The sequence below is a fragment of the Danio rerio genome, chromosome 10, assembly GCF_049306965.1.
Source record: "Danio rerio strain Tuebingen ecotype United States chromosome 10, GRCz12tu, whole genome shotgun sequence".
NCBI lineage: Eukaryota > Metazoa > Chordata > Actinopteri > Cypriniformes > Danionidae > Danio > Danio rerio.
Genome location: NC_133185.1, coordinates 29,452,501 through 29,464,638, shown reverse-complemented (window position 1 = coordinate 29,464,638; position 12,138 = coordinate 29,452,501). Strand labels below are relative to the sequence as shown.

At 34.0% G+C, this 12,138-nt stretch overlaps 1 protein-coding gene across 11 annotated transcripts in view; it reads right to left on the bottom strand.

Moving 5' to 3' along the window:
- slc7a1a (solute carrier family 7 member 1a) overlaps nucleotides 1–12,138 on the bottom strand; it is a 48,079-nt gene that overhangs the window by 7,774 nt on the left and 28,167 nt on the right. For 4 of the 11 annotated variants that reach the window (XM_073914705.1, XM_021472274.3, XM_021472275.3 and 1 more), the window contains exons 7-11: nucleotides 10,185–10,324; nucleotides 3,903–4,005; nucleotides 3,590–3,795; nucleotides 1,606–1,757; nucleotides 133–241 (exon numbers count right to left, since the gene is read on the bottom strand). In XM_073914705.1, coding sequence (XP_073770806.1) covers nucleotides 133–241; nucleotides 1,606–1,757; nucleotides 3,590–3,795; nucleotides 3,903–4,005; nucleotides 10,185–10,324 — 710 coding nt within the window. Of the gene's footprint in view, nucleotides 1–132; nucleotides 242–1,605; nucleotides 1,758–3,589; nucleotides 3,796–3,902; nucleotides 4,006–7,382; nucleotides 7,520–10,184; nucleotides 10,325–12,138 lie in introns of all 11 variants that reach the window. The other 7 variants (XM_073914707.1, XM_021472276.3, XM_073914704.1 and 4 more) reach the window with 3 other exon arrangements.

Here is a 12,138-nt window from a genome sequence, read left to right as displayed (position 1 = left end):
GTGCATAGAATCAACTATCAACAGCAAAGTTTAAATTCATTTATACCTGTACCAGGTGTAAACAGGGCTGTATTTGATCAGGACTTGTGTTTAAGAGTGTTTTTTTTATGTTTTTTCTGTCTAGTGTTTTACCTATAGACATCCAGATGGCAAATCGTATCCAGGTGCCTCTATCCAGTTGCATCATCAGGTAGACGTTGACAAACATGCTCACCACCGGAATGAAGGGAAGACAAGGAACCTGATGGAAGATGTGGAAAATGGTTAGTTACTCAAAATGTTATGTTGTGTAGCTCAAACACTAGCTTATGCTGCCAGCAAGGTCAATGTAATTTGATATATATACAGTTGTAGTCAGAATTATAAGCCCCCCTGAATTATTAGGGCCATTGTTCATTTTTCCCCCAATTTCTGTTTAACAGAGGGAAGATTGTTTCAGCACATTTCTAAGCATAATAGTTTTAATTACTCATTTCTAATAACTGATTTATTTTATCTTTGCCATGAGGACAGTAAATAATATTTTACTAGATATTTTTCAAGACACTTCTATACAGCTTAAAGTGACATTTAAAGGCTTAACTGGGTTAATAAGGTGAACTAGGCAGGTTAGGGTAATTAGGCAAGTTATTGTATAACAATGGTTTGTTCTGTAGATTAACGAAAAAAAAATTAGCTTAAAGGGGCTAATAATATTATCCCAAAAATTCTTTTTTTAAAAATTAATAACTGCCTTCATTGTAGCTGAAATAAAACCAAGAAGACTTTTTCTAGAAGAAAAAATATTATCAGACATACTGTGAAAATTTCCTTGTTCTGTTAAAAATCATTTGGGAAATATTTAAAAGTGGAAAAATAAATCAAAAGGGGGCTAATAATTCTGACTTCAACTGTATATATTACTCATGTTTTATTTATATGTAAATATTTTTTGTCATTTTAGTAATTTCCAATTTTATTCAAATTTTTGTTTTACATAATATCTATGTATTTTCTACTTTATTGTCAGTTATTAAATACCCTTGTGTTCCATACAAATGTTCTAAATACATTTTCAAAGATTGATTTTAAGATGAAATATATTACTGTTTGGCTTTTTGTTGGGTCATTTTTGTTCTTATTTTCCATGACAAACTTACAAGCTGTGTTATTTTCATCACACTGGTTTCATTAGATTTTGAGGATCCTTTTAAAAATTTATGAGCTTTATTTGTTAAAAGCCTTACAACGTATTATAAAAGACTAATATTGACAATTTTGACTACCTGTATACTTATTAAATGCTATTAAATGCTTTTTAAATTATTTATTACATTTGTAACAGTTCAGTGAAAACATTTTTAGTTTATTCCATGGTAAGAAATGTTCTATATATGGATTGAATACCCATTAAAAAGGGTTATCAAGAATCAGAATCGTAAAACTTTAATACAGCTTTGATCAAGTGAGTCCCATGTGAACCACATAAAAGCAGAACACAGTATTTGGCTTTGTGTTTAACCACTCACATTTAACATCTAAAAATAGTAAATCTGGCTCCAGCAGAACTGCTTTTATTGGGAACCACTACACCTTGTGCTCTGTTAGATGTGCCTGCGGTCTAACCTTAAAAGAGAGCTTGGTTTTACTCTCAGGTTGCCTCCAGATGATAAATGTGACAATGACACACAGGCCGAACAGGACAGCGAGAGTGATGATATTCCAGCTCGCTATTCCTCCCCGAACCGCCAACAGACTGAAGCTGAGAATCAGCAGACCTGGAAAAAAACACAATTCAGGAATGTCAGAAAAACTACTAAACAAATCCATAAACCCTGCACTGTTTATGTGTCCTAAAGGCACAGCTCGCCTAAAAATGAACATTTGCTGTTCCTTTGTACACCGTATGGTCATCCAAGATTTTTAGATGAAACAGTGGTGCTTGGTGATTCATAAAATGCAAGTCAATCGTCACCCAGAAAACCAAAAAAAAGTGAAATGATCAGTCTGTGCAAGAAACTTACAACACTATTACGTTTAATCTACAGCATTGGCAAACATTCTTGAGCATGTTCACAGCATAAAGCTCATGTTTCAGACTGTTGCGAATGAGGCTGAGGATTAAAAGGTAATTATGTTGTAACTAAAGTTCACTTTATTTCACAGACCAATCATTTCACTTTAAAAGCTCTTAACATAAGGAGCCATAGGTATTAATTATGTTTTGCCTCTATTTTTTTAACTCTCAAAGTGCCAGTAGCCGTTTATTTATGTATTATGAAACAGACACTAATGACCACAGCTTTAGCTAAAAAAATAACAATTCTTTAATGCTCTGCTGAAGGAAAAAGTCACCGACAATTTAGAGGGCATGAAATAATTAACAAATTTCTATTTTTTGGGTGAGCTGTCCCTTTAAGGCAAGATACTGCAAGTGAATGGGGTAAAAGTAAAAATCACACTACCCTATTTTTTTTTATTACATTACATAATGCAAACATTTTTTTTTGTATTACTGGTTTTCCCAAATGTTGTGAGTATGCAATTAAGCACAAAATCTGTAGCACAAAATCTGAACACTGGATGAACACGGGGAAAAAAAAGTTTCATTGTTTTGACATACACTAATAAAAGTTTTGTCATCAATCCCAGTTGTAAGAGCAACAAATAATAACTTAACTTCTAACTGATCATTTAGAAAAGTGGCAGAAGGTAGATTTTCCTGAGAGATCTGCAGAGTGAATGGCAACATCTAAAGCCTGCGGTATCAAGAAATTTGTGCTGCCCATTAAATTACCATCAAATCTTCAGCAAGATAGCGCTCCTTCTCATACTTCAGCCTCTACATCAAAGTTCCTGAAAGCAAAGAAGGTCAATTTGCTCCAGGATTGGCCAGCCCAGTCACCAGACATGAATATTATTGAGCATGTTTGGGATAAGATGAAGGAGGAGCCCCTGAAGATGAATCGAAAGAATCTTGATGAACTCTGGGAGTCCTGCAAGAACGCTTTCTTTGCCATACCAGATGACTTTATTATGCTTTATTTATGTTATTTGAGTCATTGCAGAGATGTATGGATGCAGTTCTCCAAGCTCATGGGAGTCTTACACAATACTAATTCTTTTTCACCAAGGCTTTATGTTCTTTACTGTACATTATTTCTGTTAAGTGGCAAGACTTTAGTCTAAGCAAAGTCAGACCTTGCTGTCCTAATTAAATGATTACGATTCTCTTTTTATCATTGCATAATTCAGAAAATACTTTGATTGTAACAATACAAAAAATACTGTGAACAATCAGAAAAATATATTTATTCTATTCATTATTATTACTATTTTTATTTAATTTAATGTTTTTAGAATAAAATGTGTAATCAGCTAACTTATGCATGAACAAATCCCTCTGCAGAAACATCCAGAATACAGACATTGATTCAACTGTGAAGTGCAGAACACTAATTGTAATAAAACAGCATTTAAAAACAGTTATTGCAATTGAAATCTACAGAGAGAAAATTATAAAGTGAGACAAACCACTAGTCTATTACACTAGTGTGATTTTTTTATTTACTTATTTTTGTTTGCAGTGTTTGTATTGAATATTTCATACCGAGCAGACTGGTGCAGATGTTAACGGTGAATCCAGACAGGTTGGAGGGTTCGATGATGTCCGGAAAGAGCAGGTTTTTGAAGCTGAAACGCTCCTCTACGCCGGGCAGGATCCCCATGCTGGGTGTGCTTATAGTTTCACTCATTTCCATGTCTTCATGTGTGTTGGCTATGTGATATGTTTGAGAAAACTGCTCCGGCTGGTACCTGTGGACAATATTTTACACAAGTGGTCTGTGAATAGGGCAGTTGTAATAACACAAATATATAAGCTTGAGAGCAATAAAGTCATTTTAAATATAATATCTGTGGACCTGAGTACAAGAACGCAGGCAGCAACCAGTGTGTAGGCCAGAAGAGTCCCTATAGACATCAGATCAACCAAGTCCTTCAGGTCAAACAGGAAAGCCATGATTGCTGCAGAGAAATGAAAAGGATCAGCTTTATGGTTATCTTTTTGAGGATGGACTGGTATGTATAGTTAACCGCTTATCAAGGATTTAAATATGCATGATTTGTTGTACTTTAAGATTATTTGACTTAAATTTGTAGGTAAAGAAAATATACTGTATATATTTGAGTCAAAGATGATATGGATATTCCTTTGTTATTCAGTGCATTGGATTTATTTATGGAGAAGTTAAATGTTAAGAAATGAAAAGGTAAAATACATTTATAAAATGCATTAGTAAGGACGTAACAAAAGTGAAAAGACGTAAATTGACAATTAATTACACATTTTGGGCAATGTTGTGATTCTTAAAGGTGCAGTAGGTGATTGTCTTCAGAAACATTTTTGTTGTGCTGGTTGAAAGTCTCTTCCCATTCCAATAGTACTGATTAAAGTAGATGATCTAAATATATTTATATGTATTTTTAAATTCTGGGTAAAGCATAAAACTGAAAAATGTTCATCCAATTAAAATTTGTCATAATTCCCATAATTCTGATATGTAGCCTAAACTGTCTAGTCAACAAATGTAGATTTGTACAACTGCATTCCTCTGTTCAACCAGATTCACTGTTTGGACACGCACTGTGGTCATGTGGACACAAGTAACCGGCAACAACAAATGCTGAATCAAAACTTTAAAATTCTGAATCAATATTGGAATTACTTTTGAACGCTGGAGGAAGGATGACATCATGGCTGAAGTATTTCTTTCAGACAGGTAATGTTATGTGTTAAAATTATTTTAGTCACACAAAGCGTATGTAGATTTGGTTGTTACGAATGGGCTATATGCACAGAAGTGTTGTTCAGTCACTGAAATCTTCCAGCGAAAGATTGATGTGACTATTTTCAGCTTCATAAAAGACCTTTTACAGCATCGATAATGTAGATTTTTATTCAGTTTAACAAAAAGACAACAACAGTATTCCCCCTAGCCTGCTTTACTGCGGTGAAGTTGGTATATTCACATCACATTGGTTCATTTTTGAGCTATGATAGCCAGTGATGTGCTCCCTATATTATTTACCATGCTACTTTGAATATTCGGTCTGAAATAGCATGTAAGTATGGCTTAGTAATAAGTGTAATTCCTGCACCCGCAGGCCAACCACTAAGCATACAGTAGTGGCTTTCAGACAAAGCGTGTGAGAAAGTGAGACAAGCGATCCTTGCATGCATGAAATATTGCACATTATGACAAGTTTTAAAAACTGAAAACATGCTAAATATTTTACGATTTTATATTCAGAATAGTATTATAAAGTACTATAAAGTTTTCTAACAGGCGAATGATATGATCTTGTGGGTCTCCTCTTTAATGTGCATGCTTATGATTTCAGGAGGTGTGGCTTTGGATGGCAAGGGAGGGATTGTGCTTCAAACATATTTTGCTAACCGGTTAGCATTTAGGCAGATCACCTACTGCACCTTTAAATAAAGACTTGTAATATGTAGCCATATTATTCTTGTTTTAAACATGCGTGACGGCATTTTTTGATTTGGCATCTTCTAAAAATGTCAAAAATGTAAGATATTTATTATTTTGACTCAACAAATAAAAGTAAATTTGTACTGGCAAATAAAAACAAAAAAATCTATGTAATTTATGTATTAAACTTTTACAATTCTGATTCTTAAAAACACTTTTTTAAAAAATGACCAAAAAAAGAAATGAACAGTCATCACTTCTCAGTGGTCAAATTATTCAACATTAATGGAGTATCAGCTACAAAGAAACAATTATCAACATGTTTTAAAGTTCATTTGTAAACACATATCTATAATAAAATATAAATGCACTTTCCACAAATAGGGTACAAAATTATAATTGTGTTTCCTTTTTAATTACTAGAATGCAAAAAAGACGTCAATAAAGTTTTAATTAGATATTTTATAAATTCCTAAAATAAGTTGTTTCAGACCCGCAATGTCATTTTCAGATTGTTTTTAACAGAGAAAAAACTCAACCAAATCTACTTACTCAATAACTGCATAAAAGGGATTTAAAGTAATCCTTCATTATTTCCTGTGGAGTTTTAGACTTATAACATACTTTAACAATAATATTAGTGATGTCTGAAATAATCTGAAAAGACGTCAGTTAAGATTATTCTTAAGTTAACTTTGGGGAGTGAAAATTGTTATTTTGTTCCCCTTAATACCTTTTACAAGAGTTTTGGTTGATGTGTAAAAACCAATACGCAGGAATTCTATACACTATAAGATGAAATATATATTTTAGAAGTTATATTCGGAAAAACCACAACCCTTGGTTTGGGACAAATGTGATCTGCAGACTACTTTTTAAAGGATTACCATCATCTTCATTATTACAAATAATAATAATAATAATAATAATAATAATAATAACACATTCAAGTGATTTTAAACATCTTGCATTTAAGAAGACTCAAACAATTACATAATTTTGTACTAGCATAGTTCCACTAGCACTAGAGTACTGAAGTCAATCTGAGTTCTCTTTTTAGGTTTGGCTGGATAAAATGATTTTAACAACACTTGCTAAGCATCCTCGTGAACAGGCAATAGTTTAACATAAACAGTTAAGAAACAATCCACATGTACAGTTGAAGTCAGAATTATTAGCCCCCTTCGATTTTTTTTCTTCTTTTTGAAATATTTTCCAAACTTAACATATATGTGCTATTGGCGTATTTGTCCTTAATCATATTTGCATATTTATGTAAAAATGGTATTTATATACTGTTATTTAATACTTCAATAACTCAATCTGTGATCTAAGCAATGCTATTAAATGTAATTAAAATAAAAACAAAATAATTACAAACAAGTCATTTGACATGAATTTAAAATATTTGAAAATTAAATAAATATAATGCATTTTAAATCAACTTTTTTAAGAATAAGACTTAAACTCTCCAAAAAGTTAATTTTAAAAGTGTGTAATCTTATTGCCTTATTCATGGAAAGTACAGAGCAAAAATTACTCTTCAAATGCTTGAAATGAAAAAAAGAAAAGAAAAATACAAACACCATATAAACGTAAAAAATAATGTCAACAGAGTTTTTAGCATGGTACAACTGACGTCATGTCATGTTTGCACAATAAAACACAGCAAAGTCAGTCTTACAAGTTTGTATTCCAGGAAACTACTAGAATCATTATTGAAAGAAAGAATAAATAACCCCTGTTAGCTCTTCCAATTACATGTACAGTAACCGTTTGGTGTTGTCTCATAAACAGAGTTTTCAGCCTCCCCCCTATAGAAATGAACAGACTGGTGTTTCAAACAGCAACAAAAGTAACCCACCCAATGGAGCTAAATCCTTCCCTTCCCACAATGCCCTCTGCTCTTACCAGCAGTGACCCCGGAGGCCAGAGTGGACACGACGGGCGTCTTCTTCTCGCTCACCCGAGCCAGAAACGAGAAGAGCAGACCGTCCCGGGCCATGGCAAAGATAATACGTGGGAGGGGGAACAAGGACCCCAAGAGACTGATCATGGGATGATCACAAACAAAAAAAGAGGAAGAGAGCAGAAAAGACAATAGAAATGAACATATAAGCCAAATGAGGAGCTGCCAGAGAAGGAGTCAAAGGCAGAAAGGGGGTAAATCTGCACATCCTGATTTTGCAGAGTTTGACGCATTCCTGAGTTAACAGATTTTGTTGATCATGGAACATCATTCCTGGCCAAAGATGTAATGCAAAGTAGTACTGCCAAATGATTAACGGTGTTCAATCACATCCAAAATAAAAGTCTGCATTTTGATAATATAGTTGTGTGTATGATTCTAAATGGCTGGAATGTGTGCAATGTAATTGTTTAATCCACAGGTAGTTCCAATCGGGTTTGATCACAGTTGCACTTTCTTTAAACATAGTAGTAAACATAGTCACAATTGCCAGAACTTTCATCCATCTGTGTAATTTTGAGTACACTGACAATAGCTAAACAAGCAAACCAATTGAGATAACCATCCTGCAAACATGCTCAACATGTATTTGTGAAGAGGTAGCTAATACATGTTACTATGAGCTTTTAGATCCGCCCGTGTCATTTACATTCACACACATATAATCTCTCTGTCTACCTGTGACTGATTCAAATCAGGGACTAGAAAAACATGTTCTAATAGATGGAAATTTAGTCAAACATTTATTTGTTTTATGTATTTGTGTGTATTTAAATACAGTGGTCCCTCGTTAATCGCAGGAGTTACATTCAAAAAACAACCAGCAATAGGCGAAATCCGCAAAGTAGTCCGCTTTATTTCCTACTATTATTATAGATTTGTTAAGGTTGTAACCCCTCACTACACACTTTATACACTTTTCTCAGACAGGCATTAACATTTTCACTTTTTTTCTCTCGTTTAACCACTCTCAAAGTTCAAACCTTCGTAAAAAAATAGGTCCTGTATTATTGGATGAAACCATTTGATCACCTGCTACCACAGGTGCCTTTAACGGTGCTGGGGTGCGTTTCCGAAAACCATCGTTGGCCAACTACGGTCACAAGTTGCATAGTTACAAACATAGTTTGTTCATTTGGTGTTATCAAAATCTATAGTTCCAACGAACATTCGCAAACTGCATCGCAAACTTGTACATTTCAAACTAAACCTCTAGAGCTGAAGTTAAAAGCATAGTTCCTGGTTGTGCTCTATTTCCAGTTATCCCCCCTATGCCCTATTCCTTTCGAACCTTCCAACATTTAAACTTGGAATGATAAAAAAAACATTAAAGTCATCTCTCTTAGGTGTAATTTACTTTCAAAGTATTTTTTAGTTCAGTTTTAACGATCTTCATATTGACAATTGCGCTACCTTTGCAGTGCACTTTGAACACATTAATGCCATTTTGAACACAGCCATGGCTCATGATAAAAGCTATTGGTGACTTATTATTTAAAATTTACGCTACATCTCCAAAGCTTGTGAAAGCAAACAAACAAACAAAATAGCATACATTAATGTCTTAATTGAGTCCAATTGAGCCCAACTGAGTCTGATTTCTCTCAAGTTTTTTTTTCTTCACTTTCGCCAATTTGTGAAGTTTTTTTTCCCTCTCCGATGTTGCCACTAGCTTGCATGGTTTGGGATTAGTAGAACTAAGCATCGATGGATTTGCTCTCCAGTGTTTGGACCCACAGTAGTGATTATTAAACCACACTGAACTGAGCTAAACTGAACTAAACTTAAACACTAAAAACTGAACTACTCTGTTCCAATTTACTATGACCATTTATGTGAAGCTGCTTTGACACTATCTGCACTGTAAATGCGCTATACAAATATAGGTGAATTGAATTGAATTAATTTCATAGTAGGTTATTTATTAAGAAATGTATTTGTACTGTATGTGACCAGGGCCTGTTGGTTAGAATATTTCTGCAGTGATTTAAACATTTCGTCGACATTGTGAGGAAAAACTTGCAAACATACAGTACAGCACTTCAGAGTCACACTGCTAGTAATCAACAATTTACGTAAACTTGGCAAACTGAACGCATTCTGTGCAGTATAGGAGACACGGCATGGAGAACTATCGACAATGCTCTACAGCCAATCAGAATGCAAAACATAATGTGCTGTAGAAAAAAGCATTTCAAATTGAAAAAAAAAATATTCAAAACTGCAAAACATGAATCGCATTACATTGAGGGATCACGGTAAACATAATATACATAGCACACATACACATATTATGTAAAAACAAACTTTTATTTTGCAGTTTGGATGTGATTAACTAATCTTGTGGCAGCACTACTCCAAACCTCCAATTCTTATCCCTAAATATACCCCTAACCATAAGTTATTCCTACAATCTTTAAGAAATGATAGGGGAATTATAATAAAGACGAATTTAAACCTTGATTGCAAGACATAAACTGTAAAATTCCCTAAAATCTGATTAAATGACTGGAATGTTGTTCCAGGAACGGCAAAGATGTCCATTCAGAAATGTGTTTACTATGGTAAAATCAGGTCATGCAGTAAATCCAGTTTATTTACGAAATGAATCCCATCGTAGCTGTCAGGTCCATGCAAGTGCTTCGAAAATGCTTTGTTTATTTTTCCCATGCAGCCGAACGGATGCGTGATACTACAAACGTACACAACGTCAGTAGATTAGTAGCATTTAAATTCAGTCTCACCTGCGAGAAAGCCAGACATTATAGTGGCTTTTATGGGTGTTTTTGTTCTCTCGCTGATCCCAGCCATGAATTTGAAGAGCAGGCCATCGTCAGCCATGGCCCACAGGACACGGGGCATGGGGAACATGGCGCCAAGCAGGCTGCCGCGAGAGATGGTGAAAACAAACCATGCCATGCAAAAAAGAGACAGACATAGTGCATTCATACACTGTTGTGGTGTTATTATGAATGAGATTCATGCCACAAACAGAGCCCCACCACCACCATCAGAAGATTAGACCACCCGTGTTTGCAAGAGCATCTCTTAGCATCAAAGATTACATTAGATAAGGTGATTATCAAGGTGAAGCGTGTAATTTATGAAGCAAAAAATGATGATTGTTTCCATATGCGTCCACCACCTCTTCCACCTCAGATGAGGGCTTGAACAAACAGAGCAGTGTTTTGAAAGCGCAACATAGCCACAGCGTTTGCTCTTCAGGGAAATCAGCCTACTTAAACACACTTTTAGTTTGGTTGGTTGGTGTTACACAACATCTGGAATTTAGGTCTCACAGGGGCTATATATATAGAATTGCGAAACAAATGGTCCTTGTTAATGATTGGTTGAGCTATGTTTGAAACTGTTGTAAATTACAATTAAATATCAGTGTTAATTTATAATTACTTTGTTTTAATTTGTGAACTATTGCTCCATATATGAATGACCATTTTATAAAGCCAAGAAGTCCTGCAATTTTTTAACAGCTAAGATGTTTCCACTTCATTTCATGTTTAATAGCTGTTATAAATTGACTGTAAATCACGGCTTCTTGGGGCTTATTACTTTATTATAAAGAATGTAAAAATATATCATTCACAAACACTGGTTATTAGCTCCACCACTGGCCATTAAGTGAATTACAGCAAGTAATTGTCCATTGTGCTCACACTTGTGCACAATTAGGGTCTATGAGACTGAATGTGATTCAGTGGCCTGATATACTCATGATAAAGTTCTTTTTAGACTTTTGATTAGAAGTAAAAATAGGTAGAAACACATTTCCAGTAATACACTAACAATAAACATCCAGATATCATCCACATTTATGAAAGAAACAAATATGTAAATATGAGCTTGGCACTTATATCTTGTGGCTTTATCTTGAGCATTCTTAACAACCTTTGAATAGAAGAGAGGCTCTCAGGAGCATGTGTAAATGTCTTTTTTTCCCCTCCAAAACGGTCCATTGTTCGTCTGTCTACAATCTATATCGTTTTTTAAAGTTCTATTGGAAGCTGTTGACACATATTTCAAGCAAAAAAATACATTAATGCATAAGAATTCTTACATATAGCCCCTTTAAGCCCATTTTCATTATTAAAAATAATTAAATGATAACTATATTTGAAGTCACACCAACAAGAATGTATATCTTTTTAATAATTATAATTACTCACCACAACTTTATTGTTTGTCGCTCTAATTGTTTAAGCTGTTGGGTGGATTCTAATTGGCTAAGAATGTTTTGACCATTCATCATCTGTACAAAATCTGAAAGTTATTCCCATAATATTGTTTGTCAGAATTGTAACCATTATAGCTCTGGTGTGGATCTTGTTTGTCCTCAGAGGTGGAGGATTTTTAAAGTGTTATACTTTAAAAATTTAATAAAATCATTAGCCTAATTATTAAAGATATGACAATGGGAAAGGTTTGTCTATTGTTTTTCAAAAGTATATTTGAAATACATTTTATTTTACCAACCAAATACACTTTTTTTTAATAATAGTAGGTAGCCACACCATATATGTGTGTGTGCGTTGCTTTATTTAATTAAAGTTAAATACACTGTTAACTGTTAGAATCTACAGTAACTTTCTGTAAATCAATTACAGCAAAAAATACTGTATTTACATTTACAGCACCATTTATCTGACTCTATATGCATTTACAGTATTGTATATCTACTGT